The following is an 18,405-nucleotide window of genomic DNA, read 5'->3' on the forward strand; positions in this document are numbered from 1 at the left end:
TTATTAGTAATGCCTCGTCGCCTCGTCACCTGTAAGTCTTCATGTGCCCTTATCTGTGTAGGTTTCACTTTTGGGGGTACAGAGGTATCGCAGAATTCAGAACTGGGAATACTCTAGAAATGGAATAGGTTATGAGTTTGCATACGTATTTCTCATTTCCCATTTTTATTGAAAAGGCATGAGTGCTCTGATTTTTCCCTTTAACACCGTTTCTGCAGCACCTCTGTGTCTGGAGTCTCTTTGCCTGCAGGCTTCATGGTACAACAGCTGCACCCTCACCCACTCACACACCTTCCACCTGCACCTCATTTACAACAATTGAGTTCCCTGGCTAGTGCTGTGCTGAAACTACTTATTCATTACGGATCTTTAAATTGCCAGATCCAGGAACATTTTTAGCAGGCATTTCATTTCTGCTCTGTGGATTTCATTCTTCAAATTCTATGGCTACTGCTCTTTTGTGGTTACTTTTCTTCTCTGATAACTTATCAGTTGCCTTTCTTCTGCCCTTTTAACCGCATTTCTCGTATTTTGTACTTACCGATTTTCTCTCTCATTGTATGCTGTATCTTAGAGCTAATTCATCCATTCACTCAAATTCCAATGACTCTGGAAGCAGGACTATCAATTCCATCAATAACCTCCATCTACCTCTTGAGCTTTTTAAACCAACTCTTAGAGGGACCCCATGGATTTCTTATAATTTCAGGTTCTCACTGATTGTAAGCAAATACTCCCCTGTATTGTGTAGGTTCCTCTTTGTATATACTCCTTAAAACTGTGGCCACATGACTTGTGGATAAGTCTCAGGCATTCTAATCTAAGTCCTGGTAAAGTGTTTTGACTTTTTCTTTTTCACCCTTAAGGAATCTTTGCAATCAGGTTTCAAGAGCTGAACAGTGTGACCTGAACACAATTAGATACTGCTACACCCCACCACCCAATTCACGACTCGTCAGAATCCTAACCCCCAATGTGTATGAAGAGACAGGACCTTTGGGATAATTAGGTCATAAAGGCTGACCCCAGATGGATGACATTAATGCCCTATTAGAAAAACACAGAGCAATTTGTCCCCTTGCCAGACAAGCAATCTGACAGCACCTTGATCTTGGACTAGCAGCCAGCAGGACTCTGAGAAATAAATGTTTGTTGAAGCCACTCAGTCTATGATAATTTGTTATGGCAAGCTGAACTAAGATCGTTATCTCTGAACGATAACACAGGACAAAATAAATTCTAAGGACAGGCCCTGTTCAGTTTGCAAACACCAACAGGAAAGTCTTATTTCTGTTTTGCAGGCACAGGTTACAAGCCCTGTATAAACTGTTTTTAAATACCATTTGTTTAATTGCAGTCCTCTAGAAATAAATGTACCATCCAGGAGTGAAAGTGAGAACTGTGTGACCGTAAAACTGTGAAAATTGTTTTCATGCATGCCTTATAGGCAGAGTTCAAATGGCTACATTTCTCTTTAATATATACTTCATATTAGCTATTAAGGAATATGGTTCTACAAAGGTCTGTTTTAAGTATGTCTAAAAGACAGCAGTATAGCTAAGGATACTAGCAATAACAGATAATTTACAAAGTGTTCATTATGCGTGAGGCACCACGGTGTGGTTTATGTACTTATTTGATCCTCACAAAAACTCTGTAAGATGAAGTTATTAGCCTATTTTATGCATGAGAAAACTGAATCTCAGAAGTGCTAAGTAATCTGCCTATAATTACCAAAAAGACTGTAATTCATGTTCATAATATAAAATGCTTAGGAAGTACTTTACACACTTCTTGTTTGTTAAGTTATTATAATGTTTTGTTCACCAGATCATACAGTTTTACATATATTTGTGGAAGAAGCAAGAAAAAAGACTTGTTAAATCTCTTTTCTAAAAAACTAACCAAGAGAAAATCATTTAAACACTATAAGGACAATTTAAAATTGTTAGATTTTAACTTTCAATTTAGCTTTAATAGTCTGACAAAAGAAATATCTTAACATAATTGACTTTAAATAAAATTTTATCACATCATTTCAACTTGGTCCTACAAAGCTGGGTTATTAGGTACTCCAGCATCAACATTTAATGAACTATAAGTCAAATAATTCCATGCCATATACATTACAAGTAAAGGAAACTTAAATATGATTAACTGTATGAACATGTTTTACAAAGTGAGACTTTATTTTAAAATATGCCATACATACAAAAGGGGGGATAAAATATGTATGAAACTATAAAATCATTGATTCAGTCAGTCAGTGAACATATTAGAAGCTTATTATAGGGACTTCCAGATTCAGCTCCGAAAATTTTAACATCTTGAATGTCATCTCTCCCAACTTTGCAAGAAAAAGCTATTCAAATTAAAAATCAGTGACTTAGAAAGTAGGTTGCAGGACACACAATCACCCTAAAATGTGGAGTTCAAGAGAACCCAGAAAGTCAGTCAGGATCTGCTTCCCTGGACCAGAAGTAGCTAGGGCCTAAACTAGTAAGAATATTTTGATCACTGCTGAGAGCTGAGTGTGGACTCCTAAGAAAATGCAACCATGAAACAAAATACCAGCATGGACTACTTTTATCAGTTTTACATGGAACTCAAGTAGCACAGAGAAGTGGGTGGAAGTGCAACCCCAGATTTAATCCCAGGTGAACCCTTCATTAGTTAGCTAATCTTCAGCAATTCAGTTGGTCTTTGTGTTTCCTCTCTGATAGAACAGGGATGATGGTACCAGTCTTACCACTTTTCTGGCCTCAGTGAAAATTCCTTTCTTCCTACAAACATTTACCAAGTGTCTAATTGTGTGCCAGGTATATAGATCTGAAGTTCAGTGGTGAGTAAAACAAATTCCTTGACTTCATGGAGCTTACATTTCATTAGGGGAAGAAATATAAAAGGACTTCAAAAAGTTCATGGAAAAATGGAATTAAATTTATTTTGGTGCCAAGATATTAAAAAAAAAAAAAAAAAACCTCTGCACAGATTTCAAACAATACGCATTTTCCATGAACTTTTTGAAGACTCCTTGTATATAAAAAATAAAGCAGAAAATGATAGATGGTAAGGGTAGGGGAGAGGATCAGATTCTTTTACATAAAGTGATCTGGGAAGGCTCTCTAGTAAGATGACTTTTTAAGAAAGACTTAAATAAAGTGAGTCATTAGGGCTTCTCTGGCCAAAGACATACAAAGAACAAAGACCCTGATGCTAGAAGCACACTTGGTATGACTGAGGAACAAGATCAGTGTGGCTGATGAGAGAGAAGGCAGGGGAGAGGGCGGCAACAGGTCTAGGAGATGGAGTTGGAGGTGCATATCAGGTAACAACCTGGCTCTCGTATGAGGGGAGGTGGTAAGTCGCTGGAGGGGTCTGAGCTGAAGGGGGAGAGGATCTCCCACTTTTACTGGAGCACTATGACTACTGTGTAGAGAAAACAGGTAACATGGAGTCAAGGGTGATGAGCAGGAAGACCAGTTCAGTGGCAATGACATTAAGGCACACAACATCGGCTAGCTTAGGAATGCGGCTTTAGTCTAGCAATTAAGACACCAAGTAAGATGCCAGTGTTCCCACATGAGAGCACATGGGTTCAGTTCCTGGCTCCAGCTCCTGATATTAGCTTCCTGCTAATGCAGACCCTGGGAGAAAGTAATGATGGCTTAAGAAATTGAATTCCTGCCACCAAAGGGGAAGGCCAGGATTTGAGTTCCAGCTCCCAGCTTCAGCCTTTATCCAGCCTGGCTGTTGTTGGCATGTGGGGACTGAACCAGTCGATAGCTCTGTCTCTAAGATAAGTAAACTTTTTTAAAGATTTATTTGAAAGTTAGAGTTAAAGTGAGAGACAGACAGACAGAGGGAAATCTTCCATTCACTGGTTCATTCCCTAAATGGCCAGAGCTGGGCCGATTTGAAGTCAAGAGCCAGGAGTTTCTTCCAGGCCTTCCATTTGGGTGGCAGAGGCCTGAGCACTTGAACCATCCTCTGCTGCTTTCCCAGGCACATTAGCAGGGAGCAGGACTGGAAGTTGAGCAGCTGAGACTTGAACCAGTGCCTTATGGGATGTCAGTACTGGAGGTGGTGGCTTCACCCACTATGCCACAGCACTGGCCCCAGTAAATAAATTTCTTTAAAAAAAAATAGACTAACTTAGACCAGAGTGACCGTGCAAGTAGTACATGGTCCGTCCAAGTATGGGCATATTTTGAAGGAAGAAGCAACAGGATTTTCTGAAGGGAAATGAAGTGTGTAAGTCATGGGAGCATGACGTTAGGCCAGAACGGACAGATCAAAAAAGAGTCACCAGCATTAAGTAAGCTTGATGTCGAATTTAAAGAGTATTAATACCTGACAGTATCAAGCAGTTCATTTTCTGTCAGAGGCCAGATATTCAGATCCATTAAAAACCTCATTCCATTCTACTACAATATGAGGTATTTCACAATTTTTACCCAAGTTTAATTCCTCAAAATTCACTACAGGTCAGTTTACAACACTGCAAGTTTTCAATCAGAAAGGTTTTATTATAAGAAACAATGACATCAGGTAAAAATGCAAAAAATTGTGCAATTATGGCAAAATGTTTAAAAATATCTACACATTTGCCCCCATAGGACTACAGTACTTACTATATACCTGAGCACTGAACAATGAATGCCATGTTAAACTGTTCTCTATAGGGAATTTCTTTCCTTGCAGATCACACCCACTTTTTTTTCTCTCATGCACCAATGAAATCAGCTTGATACTTGAGCATCAACTTTGTGGGAAAACAGAAAACAAGGATAGACAATAAAAGAATACAATTTCTCCTTTCCTATAACATACTTATACCACGTCCAGTTTTCAATGTGTAAAAACATATAGGAAAGTGCTACATACATTCTTCAAATGCAAAAACAAAGTTAAGGTGGGACTGGCATATGTTAGACCTATATTTTAATTCTGCAGTGCAGTACCCATTGTGCCTTTTACTTATATTATTGTCATACTATGAAAATGGACCTTAAACATCTAATCATAAACTCACACATATTACTAATATTAATCTTCTAGGACCTCTTCTGAAACCATTTAAAAAGTGGCAAAATATCCCAGCTAAAGAATGTAAACCAAATCCTCATACAAAATTCAATATATATTCTACTCCTGTAGTAAATCCTAAGCCTTGGCTTTAACACACTATACTTAGGTTATACCCTCAATATAAATTGTTATAGCAAAGGGATCAACTATTGTGCAGATCAACAGAATAAATCAACTGCAGAATTAACCACAGCATGTTGTTCTTATATATCATACAGCACACGTACATTACTAACTCAAAGTTCTATGTCATGTTTTCAAGTAATACATTTTTCTAAATACAGAAGATTGTCAAAAAGCGGCAGGAAATCTGATATTCAACAAAGCTTTCAAAAATAAATTACATGAACATCTCTTGCAAAAATTGGTTGTGTTTTTTTCTCCCCTCAACAATGTAAAACTATAAAGAATGATTCAGAAACTCACACCAATAACCCCAAACAACATGAAGATACAAAGAACAGGAGAAGATAAATTGCCAAGGTAACAATATTGGTTAACAAAGTTTATACAGAGAGTACAAGACACACTATCCAGGCCAGTAAGAAGAAATCACATATCTAAGCATTCTAAGACTAGATTTTAAAATGTTAATTCTAGAAATGCTGTCCACTTTAACTTCTGCTTCAGAAAACATTTCCTACTTGTAGAGGTCTATGTAAAACAGTTTGGAAAGTTTCTGAAAAATGAGGTATGTGATGTAAAGAGGCAATGTTTCAAATTTGTTTCACAGTATCACATTACAGTTTGTGCAAGATCTTTTCTTAATATAAACCACCCCAGCATGCTTTCTTTAAGAAAAGAAAAGTGTCCCGATTGAGGACAGATTCTGGGTTATACTTAAATCCTTTACTGATTCCAGGCATTATAAAAAAAATAAGTTACTGATCCAAATATATAGATACACAAATGAGTTGGTTTGTCCTTCAGGTTAATATCCCTAATTGACTTAGAAATTCATCTATTACTTTTCATTCACTCTTTTCCTTCTCAGTCACTTTCCGCTAGAATAAGGATTTCAACATAAAAGTAATAATCACTGTTTAGTACAAAAATGAAAAAAAAAAAAACCTATGTTTTAACTAGAATATCAAACTCACAAACCATTAAATTAGACCACTGTTGGAGTTTTATGTTTCTGGAAAACAGACCATCAAAGTAGGTGTAAAACTTCACATTATGCTCTGTGCAGAAGAGAAGTTAAGTTACCTTTCATTGTATCAATAATGATTGGACAGGTAGACGATGGAAAGGGAAGTCGGGCATGGCCCATGTTAGTGCAAACTGTGTATAATGTTCTTACTATTCTAATATTAAGTCCAGTTAGACCAATAGTTGGCCATATCTTACTATCACATTAAGTAGAGAATCCTGTGAAATCACAAGAGTTCAACAGCTAAATCACTACATCCAAGGAACTAACATACCAATTTGAAAGATAATCATAGGCTCAGACCATTTGAATCTATCCAGCTATACACATGAATTAGCTATACTAGCACCAGCCACCTGTGAATTCAAGCCCTTTTCGGGATTTTAAAAAATGAGACAGTGTTAGCACTTGAAAAAGTTATCGACAGAAAACTGCCATTCTAAAACTTCAACTTAACTTAAAATTACATGGGAAATATGAAACAATCAGACTAAAAACTTTCTCAGACTGATTTGTTTTTCCATCTACTCTATTAACAGAACACATTTAAATCTCAGGACATCTGAAAACAGTACACAAAAATATATATATGTAAATATATATAAATATTATGAATGAGGATCTAAATTAGTGCTTCTCTGTGTTAGAGAGATCACAGCTAAAGTAAAGTTCTAGTGATATTGCCTCAGATTGTTACCCGTATTTAAAATAAAAAGTCATGTCAAATTAGTTTGGATGTCTCTACTCAATAATACCCCAACTACTCTTATGAGAGTGCATAGTTGTCATAATTCATCTGGTATCTCAAATTACTGTTTCCCACAAAAGTCAAAAATGATGTGATTACTTTCATGCCAGAAAAAAAAAAATGCTGATAATTGCACTTTGTTACCTTTTCCTTACTGAAATGAAAACCTCACAAGGATAAAAGCAAATCTCTACTACACTGTAATCTTAAAGAGCACCCATTTCTTTCTTAATTATTGACAGCACTTCCTAAGACAATGTTCCTAAGTATGAGATGCCAGTGATGCACTAAGGCCTGCTACTCATTAAAGTACTTTCTGAAGACACTGAGGATAGAGTTTAGCAACTGCACATTCAAAATGCCGGCCAAGGTCCCAGAGCCGATCTGGGGTCTCATAGACTTTCATCCACTGGTCAGCAATGTCATCATATTGATAAAGCGAATTTTTTCTGCTGGTTCTGAAGACATGTTCTTCAACGGTCACTTGAGTAGCTCGAACAAATAAATGGAGTTTATTCTGGAAAAGTACCAGCTTAAGGTATGGATTTATAGACTGATCACATGGAAAGTCTTTCTTACGAGTCCATTTATTTAGCTCAATATCGTAGGCTTCTACAGTAAACATACGTTGATGATTTCCACAGGTTCCAGCTATGTAGTAGATAGAGTCCTTGTATACAGCTGCTAAGCCCTGGATTCTAGGCACAGTCATGGGTGTTAAAAAACCCCAGTAGTCTTTTTGAGGCTCATAGAAGAGGAAAAATTCTCCTAAAAAAAAAAAAAAAACAAGAATATATACATTTATTTTTTTTGCTAAATGTTGATAATTCCAATACCAAAGAGTATAACTCTTCAAATAGTTCACTTCTAAAATAAACACTAAACAAGTTTAAATTGGGGAGGTATATCTAAGAAGTTACTCTGGCTTAATGGCATAATAAGAGTTAAGAGCTTGGCTCCATTTGTTCTATCCAATTGTGTGCTATGGAAAATTTATTTTAAGCCAGCTCTAAAAAAGCATTATTACCACTGGTCAGTCAGTAAGGAAAGTTCATACATAAAACTTCATCATGAATAAGCCACTATAAATTTGTGTGCTAATTATTAGAAGACAGCACATAAAACTGTTCATTCAAATCATGTACTTACGAATCACAGATGTGTTTACCTAAGTGTGGCTATAATGCAAAGATTCCATAGGATAAAACATGGCTTTAATAAAATAGTAAACACACAGAGTTTATGAAATGGGCTTTCATTCAGTTTCTATTCTAAGCTAACAATAAAAGGTTATGTTGAGTCACATTATCAATACAAGGGTACTTCAAAAGCCTAAATAAAAATGTAATTAAAAGGTTATTTGGGGGCAAAAAGTTTTTGAAAAGCATGCACAATTTTTTCATAATATGCATTTTATATGGATTTTGATGCATGGATTTCAAACTTTTTTATACCAAAATGATTGCTTATCTTTAATTCTATTTCCCCTTATATGAAAAAGTAGCTAAAAGGATTAAAGCAGTGATAGTTTTGCTAGTTGTAACATTTATATAAAAGCTTTGTAATAAAAATCTGAACCTTTTATGAATGATTAAATTATATTTCTGTAGTCAAAGTTAGAACATAAGATTCCATCTACATGTGTCATGTTTATTTATGTAAAGAAGTTTTGTTTAATTAGAAATACCTGATTCTTAATTGAGCTTCCCCTTGAAGAGTTCTAAACTAGGGTTACTCTTATTTACAAATTCAACTGTGTATTTAATAATTCTAACAGTTCAGAGTTGGGTGTGGTGGCACAGGGGGTTAAACCACTGCTTGAGATGCTGGCATCCCACTTAGGGGGTGCCACTTCGAGCCTGGGCTACTCAGCTTGGGAGACACTGGATAATGGCCCAAGCACTTGGGTTCCCACCACCTATGCAGGAGACCATGATGAACTCTCCTGACTGCTGGATATGACCTGGCCAGCCTTAGCTGTTGCAGAGATTTGGGGAGTAAACCAGCAAATAGAAAATCCATCAATCTCCCTGTTTCTCTTTCACTGTGCCTTTCAATAAATAAGTAAATAAATAAACCTTTAAAAAATAATAGTGATTATATTCACTTCAACTTTACTTAAAATAGTTTAAGCCCCAGCTTTTGCTTGTGCATCACTGGCCCTTACTAACTTATAAAGGGTTTCTTCATAAAAAAGATAGCAATTAATACCTTATAATGTGTGCCACTTCTCTACAAATTTTTTTTAAAGATTTATCTATTATTTGAAATTCAGAGAGATATAGAGATCTTCTGTCCACTGGTTCACTCCCCAGATGGCAGCAATGGCCAGGACTGGGCCAGACCAAAGCCAGAAGCTTCATTTGGGTTTCCTAGATGGGTGGCAGCAGCCTAAACACTTGGACCATCTTTTACTGCTTTTCCTAGGCCATTAGCAGGAGCTGGATGGGAAGTGGAGCAGCCAGGACAAAATCTGGCACCAAAAGGATGCTATAGTCACAGGTGGCATCTTTACTGCTATGCTACAATACCAGCCCTCCTCTATGAATTTTTTTTGGAAAACAAAGATGATATACACACACAAAAGCTGATTTTAAAATGTAAAGTCCTTTTTTAAAAACCAGCAAAGCTACTGATATGCAATTAAGGAAACTCTTAGGGCTTCAGATTCCTTTTACATAAAACGTAAGCTCAGATTAAATGATGCTCATCCCGGTCTAGAAATTTCTATTAAGTCATTGCTATTTTGTTTTAGTATCTGCATTAACACTCAACTTTTACATTTTAAGTAGGAGTCTTAAAAAATTAAGTCTGTGTCTATCAACTAACTGGTTAGCCAGTGAGACAGACATATATACAGAGTTTCATTATACTGAAGGATATAATCTATCCAATCATACTGAATGGATTCTATATTCATTCTTATATCCCATTTTTGGGTAAGCCCAACAAACCCAAATCATTTCATGCTTCTATTTAACTAAAATGGAAAAAAGACTACTCCTTTTGGAGAATTAATTTGATGCTGAACTTAAAACAAATGGGCTCAGGCATTTATAAGAAATGTCACAGGATGAAAGAAAAGTGTCATTTTAAAATAAAAACAATGGTATAAGAGCTTTAAAAGCACGTGTATCCTCATAGAAGCTTCCTTTTCCCCTTGTTTTATTAAAGTAGTACTGCAAAGAAAACATATGTAAGAAAAATAAGAGGAAAAATGTGCATATTATCTACATTGCATTCAGCATTCAAGTAACTAAATTTTATAAAATATCAAAACGAAAATATTATTTATCACAAATCAGAATCTTGCATCAAATGTCTTATTTATCGTCACCCAGTCACTCTAGTCTACTGTTTCATTCCAATAGTACTGGTCCTCTAAAGTTTAAAAAATAAAAAAAGCTAGGGATATGAAATAGTTCCTTCTTTATAAAATGGTAAAAGTAAGAAAAAGACATCAAGTTGATTAATCTAGTTAGTTATGTAGAAAGAAGCAATGTAAACCATAGTGAAATTAAAATCTAAAGACTAATTTCAAATTCTTCATAATTAAGTTTCCTAATATGCAGTCAAAAGGCTTACACAAAACCACTTGGAAACTGATAGTATAATTTTAGCTAATATGCTGTTCTTTTCTTCTCTTAAACTAATTTAGTGAGCTCTATAAAAAAGCAGTTGCTACATCTCCTCTTGATTATACGTATACTATGGAAGAGCACAAATAGTCATGTCAACTGTGCTTTACTGGTTAGTCTTGAAAAACTGCTTTGAGATAGTTTTTGCCAAAATGCCAAACTAGTACTTATTAAAGAGTGTTTTCAAAAAAATATTTATCCTGCAAATCAAAACAAGAACATAAAAATCTTATAGGATCATTTTATTAACTTAAAATACCTGCCCTTTTTAATTCCCAAGTTTATTTTCTTTAGAGGTCCCTTATAGAATAGGCTGTTTCAACAAGTGGTTCGTGGTAAGAAAGGCAGATGTATTCTTCAATTAACAGGAACTAATATTTGCTTCATTCAGTACAACTCAGCAGACCACACCTCGAGCTGCTTCACCCTCCACAACTCACCCCCACTCCCCGAGTAACTAAATCCTGTAGGTACCTACCCTGTAAAACATAGATCTTCTCTTTGTACTCCACAGCATTATGGAATTCCATAGCAACTGGCATTGCACACACAGTTGTCCAACAATTCTCTCTGCTGTCATAGCACTCCACAGATTTCAGCGAGTTTCTCCCGTCACCCTCATAAACACGACCTCCAATCGCGTACATTTTACCGCAGCAGTACACTAGTTTGCAGCCTATTCTGGCTCGAAGCAAGGATGGTTTGGATAGCCATCTGTTGGTGGAATGGTCATACATCCAGAAATCATTTTCTGCCTTATGGTCAATAGAGACCTCACTGCTACTTGGCCTATACCCTCCTGCAATGTAAATGTCATTATCTGGTGATACAAGGATCCCCACTTCTCTCAGGTCATTTGGTGGTTTGCATAGTTTGAACACCCTTCCTGTGAATATATCTAGACAAGGCACTGTTTGCTTCTTTCCTGAGTGTTTGTGGGCAGCATCAAAGCAGATGATCATCTCAGAAGCAGTCATTCCAAGCCTCTGTGCACAGCCATTGGTGCTGGATGGTCCCTTTTCTACACAGCTTTTGGCGATAGCCTGTGCAAACTGAGGTGGAATTTTCTCTATAAAGGTATCTTCCATTAGAGGAAAACGTATGCATTTGGCAAAAATTTCTGGAAGGTACACTTCTCTCTCATTCTGTTCATGTTCAAACCACCGTATAATGCTCTCATAAACATGCTCTTCGCGGTCTACGTTTAAGTCATCACTGTCTAGTATACTTATCAGTTGGTCTTTTGTCAACTGGAGAAACTCTTGTTCCTTGGTGACACACAGAAACTTCTTACGAATGTATTCCTTAGAGCGATCACCAAGTTCCTGATGTCCATAATGATCAGCAAAGATAAAGACCCCAATAGAATTTTGTGGATCCAAATGACTGATCATATACTTCGCACACTGGTCTTGGATGGAAGGGATCTGGAAGATGCTCGCTGCAGTGAACAAGGCTTGAACATTGGCCTCTGTCAGCATAATTCTGGAGGTGTAGGCATAGTTCAACACTAAATCCATCGACTCAGCTTCAACACCAACTATTCGAACTTCTTTCTGAGTCGTTTCTGTAAGGCCGCTAGTGAACATGGATCTAAGAAGAAAAGAGGGCCCCGTATTTTATGTTTGCTACAAGTAATTATTATGACAAAATTTTAAAAGTAGAAAGTTACCACAAAGACAAGCTTCATGGACTAAATTCCCTGACACTCTTAACAGAGATAACAACTGACAATCCAGCAGAAAGATTTAGTGTTGCTCATCTTAAAAACCCTATTCTGAGGACTAGCCCACTTTGTGACAACTAGGAAGAAAAGAAGAGTATACCTAAATAAAGCAAGCCAAAAGGTAACAGGGCATATTCCAGGTCACTTAATTGCCCTTAGAGTCTCCATCCAGGCTTCTTGTCAAGTTGTCCTGGGGACATGAGATCTTAAATCATTATGCCAGCCAGAAAGTTTAAGAATACCTAAAAGGGTGTGGGGTGGCAGTATGATACATTAATTAGCATACAAAGAGACAGTGTAATACAATTTTCTCATGTCCCAGTGGAAATGACAAGGCAACCTGTGCCCAAAACATAACTCCAAAAATTTCTTCTTAGAAAAACAAGATGTTCTTCAAAAGTACATATTCTCTACCTACTCATTTTTTAAAAATATTGTTTGAATGCTTCCTTAATTACTACAAAGATTATAATCGTCACTTACCCATCAACATTTTAAAAACCTTTATTTGAAAAGATATATTTCAATTTCTAAGTTAACTGTATTTTACCTATTAATATTGATATTAATACATGAAGTCTTCAAAAAGTTCATGAAAAATAGGCATTATGAAAACTATGCAGGGATTTAAAAATATTACACCAAAATAAGCTTTTCAATTCTATTTTTCCACAAATTCTATGAAGTGCCTCATAAAGATTACAAGAGAGTTAATATACCTTCTTCTACAGAGAGCCTAACTGATTATTTAGAGGTAACAGTTTCTTAAAATTCCAAACTTTTGCCTTTGAACAAACTTTTTATTTAATTAAAATACTGATGTATTTATGGGACTTTCTTGACTAAAATACTACACAGCCAAAAATATGACTTTTTATTTAAGTATTAGTCATTTACAAACAAGATTTACCATTGTTTCCCTCCTTTAAGATTTCCTTTTAGGCTACTCTTTTTTTTTTTTTTTTTTTTTTTAAGATTTTATTTATTTGAGAGGTAGAGTTAGGGACAGAAAGAGGGAGAGACAGAGAGAAAGGTATTCCATCTGCTGGTTCACTCCCCAAATGGCCACAACAGCAGGAGCTGGGCCAATCTAAAACCAGGAGCTTCTTCCAGGTCTCCCATGTGGGTACAGGGGCCCAAGCACTTGGATCAGCTTCTACTGCTCTCCTATGCCAAAGCAGACAGATGGATGGAAAAAAAGAGCAACCTGGAACACGAACTGGCCTCCATACAGGAAGCCGGCACCTCAAGCAGAGGCTTAACCTACCTCAACACAGGACTGGCACCTTAAAAAAACTTTCGATTGGATTTTTATGTTTAAGAGTAGCCAAGGGGCCAGGGCTGTGGAATAGTAGGCTAAGTCTTCACCTGCTGCACCCGCATCCCATATGGCCTCCAGTTCTTATCCCCTCTGCTCCTCTTCCTATCCAGCTCTCTGCTGGGAAAGCAGTGGAAGATGGCCCGAGTGCTTGAGTCCTCTTGCCCACATCGGAAACCTGGAAGAAGCTCCCGGCTCCTGGCTTCGAAGTGACTCAGTTGTAGCCATTGCGGATGGAAGATATCTCACTCTGTCTCTCCCTCTGTCTGTTGGTAACTCTACCTCTCAAATAAATAAATAAATCCTTTAAAAGAAAAAATTTTTTAAAACCTCTTGAAGGCCGGCACCGCGGCTCACTAGGCTAATCCTCTGCCTTGCGGCACTGGCTCACCGGGTTCTAGTCCCGGTCGGGGCACCGGATTCTGTCCCGGTTGCCCCTCTTCCAGGCCAGCTCTCTGCTGTGGCCAGGGAGTGCAGTGGAGGATGGCCCAAGTACTTGGGCCCTGCACCCCATGGGAGACCAGGAGAAGCACCTGGCTCCTGCCATCGGATCAGCGCAGTGCGCCAGCCGCGGCGGCCATTGGAGGGTGAACAAACGGCAAAGGAAGACCTTTCTCTCTGGCTCTCTCTCTCTCACTGTCCACTCTGCCTGTCAAAAAATAAAAATAAAATAAAATAAAACCTCTTAAAGAAAGGGCTACGTGCTTTGTATTTTTATTTTCAAGGTCTAGAATGTTTAGTAACTATTTGTTGAAGAAATGGACCAACATTGGAAATAGAATTGATTATTGAAGTCTAGACTCCTCCCACTTTAAATGATATTATGAAATTTATCCTTAAATGGGAAGAGTTCCAGTCACTTTTAAAGTCTCTATTAAATATGTAAAATTAATCTTAAAATGTAGTAAAACAAACAGTGGAGGTCCAAGAAGCCAGTTTGCTGTGCAGGTTAGTCATCTGTGAGTCTGATTTTTACTTGTACAATGTAAATTTTAGAATCACACAGGCTTCCTTTGATGACAGAAAACTAGATCTTCCTAGCTGGTTTTCCATTCAGTTGCTGAACGGCTCACCTACACAGCTACCAAAAATAAATAGAAAAATAAGCCCTTCATTCCGCAGAGATTAACTCCCAAAGGAGAACATAGCACGTATTCCTTTATCATAGCAACTCCTGAAAGCCCAGCAGGAGGGCTGACGCTTGGTGAGTTGTGCACAGTTCTCAAAGGTTCTTTATGCGAAGTCTATGCAAAACAGAGCATCTCCTCACAGGACATGCTAAGAGGCAAAATAATCATAGGGGGCCACAAAACACTCCTGCCAGATTTCTAGCTATTCTAACGTTTCTACCAGTGATGCAAGACCTAGAAATTGTTAAGTATGGGGCCTGCACCGTGGCTCACTAGGTTAATCCTCCGCGTGTGGTGCCTGCAGCCCATATGGGCGCTGGGTTCTAGTCCTGGTTGCTCCTCTTCCAGTCCAGCTCTCTGCTGGGGCCCGGGAGGGCAGTGGAGGATGGCCCAAGTGCTTGGGCCCCTGCACCTGCGTTGGAGACCAGGAGGAAGCACCTGGCTCCTGGCTTCGGATCAGCGCAGCGCCAGCCGTAGCGGCCATTTGGGGGTGAACCAATGGAAGGAAGATCTTTCTCTCTCTCTCTCTCTCACTGTCTATAACTCTACCTGTCAAATAAAAAAAATTTAAAAATAAAAAAAAAATAAAATAATGTATGACTTTCTAGATCCCACATAAGGAGAAACAGTGGTGGCAAAAAACTTCTGTACAGTAATCTCTAGCAAGAGCTAAGAACTTAATCCTCACATTTTCTAGCCAAATATCTTCATTTGAATGTACATATCTTATGATTAAAGTTTTCTATTTTTTTAACTTCTTGGAAATTAGGAAAATCTATTGTAGCATATTTCTTCTAAAGTACTTTGTCTTCAAAACTAATTTTAATTCAATTGATTTAAATGATACAATCTAGAGTATAAAATTTCAGTAAGATACAAACATTTTCACTTTGAAGTTTTGTTTACTTTTTTGCTTTCAATTCTAATATATAAATAACATTTCTTGAAATGCAACTGTAAAAAGGACCCATTCTACCCACTCAAGTTCCTCAGGAGTCCCACAGTGACTAACAAGCCTGATTCTAGAATCAAATCCAGCCTCTGCCATTCAACAGTCAAATGATTCAGATAGGTCAGGTAACCTCACTGGCCCTCAGTTTACTGATCTGTAAAATGGGACTAACAATTGTACAGAGCTGAGATTATAAAAATTACTGAAGGCACACAAAAGCTTGGTAAATAGTACCTGCGGCCCACGTAACCCCTACTCTCAAGGAGGGTGTTCAAAAAGATCATGGAAAATGCACAATAGCTAACAAGTGCATTTCAAAATCACTAAAATAAAGTTACCTTTTAATTGCATTTTCCCACGAACTTTTTGAAGTATACACATATTTAAAACATAAATGACTTAACTCTATCTAATACATAGCCAGGGTAACTGAACGTTACCAGTAGTCTCCATTACCAGGACAAACTTTGTAGCTTGCGTATACCTAAGTTTTACTTTTTTTCCTCTGGCTCACTGTCTTGTAATGATGAATACTTAGTAGTCCAATGACCTAAGCTGGCAAGTCTAAATGGTTATATCAGAAGTATCAGTCGGAAGTAACTATATTTAACCCAGTATTCTGAGAAAGAGGAACCAGAAACTGCAACCTGGAACATTACAGTATGTGCCCAATAAAAGGTAAGTACCTTCAAAAGGAAAAAGCACGTTCAGAGTGGCTGAGAAGATGATCTTACTGTTATTAAGGTACCACTTTTGAAAACTAAAAGGCCTAAAAAAGTGAGCATTTGAAACAAAAGGAGTAAAACTCAGGTAGGACACTGCCTTTTTCACTACTTTCATCTTAAAGTATGAAGTTACTTTTCAAACCTAAAAGCTTTAAATTTTACTTTTCAAAGATTAATATAAATGAAAACCCAGTATAAAAACACATCTGGAAATATTTCATTCATTGTTATTCCATTCCATTTAGCCCCATAGTATTAAAACAATCTGTTCAACAGGAGTTGGTTTTCAAACAAACAGGCTACCGTGTTTTAAACTCTAATATGCATCATGATTAACTTTTTGGAACAAATTTCTTCATCAGCGCTGCCCAATAAAACGTTTAACAAAACTGTCCCATAATACTTTAAGTGGAACTGTTGTCTATTCCTCTTCCCAATATAGCATCTACTAACACCATGGGGCTACCCAGTATTTGAAATGTGTTTACCGTCCACAGGGAGTTAATTTTTTAATTTAATTTAAAATAATTTAAGTGTAAATGGTTCTGTGAGGCCAGGGGCTGCCACAGACTTTCTGCTCATTTACATCAACACAGGTTCGATAACTTACAAACCGACTGGTTGAACTCTAGAAGAATCCCTCAAGTCAAAAACACGGGTTTGCAAGGCCTGCTGCCTGTTCTCGTTGGCTGCTTTCCAAGGGGACGGCACTGAGGGGCACGGGGGCCTGGGGCCGAAGTCATGGAAGTTTCTACGGTCATCATACCTGAAGTAAGGGCTGATCGCCGCAAGGACGTTCCTATGACAGGAAAATGTTTTCCCGTGATCCACTTCCACTATAATGTCTGTCAACTGTCCTTCATCGTACATGGTTTTGAGTTGCTTAAGAATACTGCACGCATGGAAGGGGTCCATGGCATCGCTGGCTGTGTCTGAAGACGGAATCCCATTCGGTGTAGGGGAAGGCTTACTTAAATCTAGGAGAGAAATCATACAACCAAAAGAAGTTCGAGCCAATGACGGCGTCGGCGTGTGCTGCCTTGGCTGCTTGCGCCCCCTCCTACAAAAATTCGCCCACGGATACACACTCCCCGCCGCAGGAGACCGCGAGGGAGGGATCTGGGAGCCAGAGCGCAGCCAGCGAGCCGCCCAGCGGAGTTCAAAGGCCCGCCGGCTCCTGCCGGAGCCCGGCGAGCCCGCAGCCCCGTGCTCGCGGAGGGAACGCGCCGGCGGCAGCAGAAGCAGCAGCAGCGGCGAGGCGCCTGCGGCGACGCCGCCGACAGCCGGCGGCAGGAGCCTCACGAGCGAATTTCGAAGGATGGCGGCCGCCGGTCCCCCCCCCCCTCCCCCGGCCGCCTCCCGAACAGGTCGGAGCAACGGCGGGTACCCAGCCTCCCCATCCCGGTCCGCTCGGACCGCCCACTGCCCACCACGCCATTCATCCTCCCCTCCCGAGAGCCCCCGCCACTTCTCCATCCTCCTCTCCGGCTCCTCGTTGTTACCACCTCAACTCATACCTTGTGCCTAGCTTCGGCTCGCCTCCCCCCCATAAACACCCTCTTCACACCGCGCTAGCCACACGCGACCCACCTGCCGACGCGGCCATTTCTCGATGGGGCCCTGGCTCTAGCTATTTAAAGAGGAAATGTCATTTCGCTTCTCGGGCTCCCGGGTTCCGGCTCTTCTAAGCTTCGCCTAGCCAATGGGGTGGCCTAAGCCTCAGGCTCCGCCCCCCAGTCTACTAATTCCTGGCGTGGATTGGCCACGTTGCGGAAGCTTGCACGTCGGGAAATGTAGTTTTATTGCCCTCGCTCCCGCGTGGTGCGGGTCGGGCGGAGGCCCAAGCCGAGGATTTCTATTGGCTGGTTCGGGCGGAGGTGGGGAGCTGGGAGCCCGCCAGCCTGTGGCCATGGGACGCGCAGTG

General features: G+C 39.0%; 1 protein-coding gene across 3 annotated transcripts; it reads right to left on the reverse strand.

The window, feature by feature from the left end:
• Positions 1-4,508: 4,508 nt before the first annotated feature.
• Positions 4,509-18,215, reverse strand: KBTBD8 (kelch repeat and BTB domain containing 8). 3 transcript variants are annotated; one of them, XM_070049964.2, is made up of 5 exons: positions 18,072-18,136; positions 17,248-17,458; positions 12,457-12,598; positions 11,109-12,223; positions 4,509-7,760 (listed from the first exon to the last, which is right to left on the reverse strand). In XM_070049964.2, the coding sequence occupies exons 4-5, from the start codon at positions 12,217-12,219 to the stop codon at positions 7,297-7,299; spliced, it is 1,575 nt and encodes a 524-aa protein (XP_069906065.1). In that variant the 5' UTR covers positions 12,220-12,223; positions 12,457-12,598; positions 17,248-17,458; positions 18,072-18,136; the 3' UTR covers positions 4,509-7,296. The 3 variants fall into 3 exon arrangements, with proteins under 3 accessions (XP_069906065.1, XP_051707453.1, XP_089161567.1); XM_051851493.3 differs by lacking the exon at positions 12,457-12,598 and having other exon boundaries at positions 18,072-18,215; XM_089305441.1 differs by lacking the exon at positions 18,072-18,136 and having other exon boundaries at positions 12,457-12,546; positions 17,248-17,377.
• Between the last annotated feature and the right edge of the window lie 190 nt (positions 18,216-18,405).

This window comes from Oryctolagus cuniculus, chromosome 10 (genome assembly GCF_051225735.1).
Source record: "Oryctolagus cuniculus isolate XC-2025 breed Fujian yellow rabbit chromosome 10, ASM5122573v1, whole genome shotgun sequence".
NCBI classification, from domain to species: Eukaryota; Metazoa; Chordata; class Mammalia; order Lagomorpha; family Leporidae; genus Oryctolagus; species Oryctolagus cuniculus.

What these genes read in the sequence shown, in the direction of transcription:
- KBTBD8 (XM_051851493.3), bottom strand. An exon ending in GCGATCAGCCCTTACTTCAG is followed by an intron (nt 12,224 to 17,247) that starts GTATGATGACCG and finishes TTTTCTTCTTAG; the next exon opens with ATCCATGTTCACTAGCGGCC. An exon ending in GAAGATCTATGTTTTACAGG is followed by an intron (nt 7,761 to 11,108) that starts GTAGGTACCTAC and finishes TTTTTTTTTTAG; the next exon opens with GAGAATTTTTCCTCTTCTAT.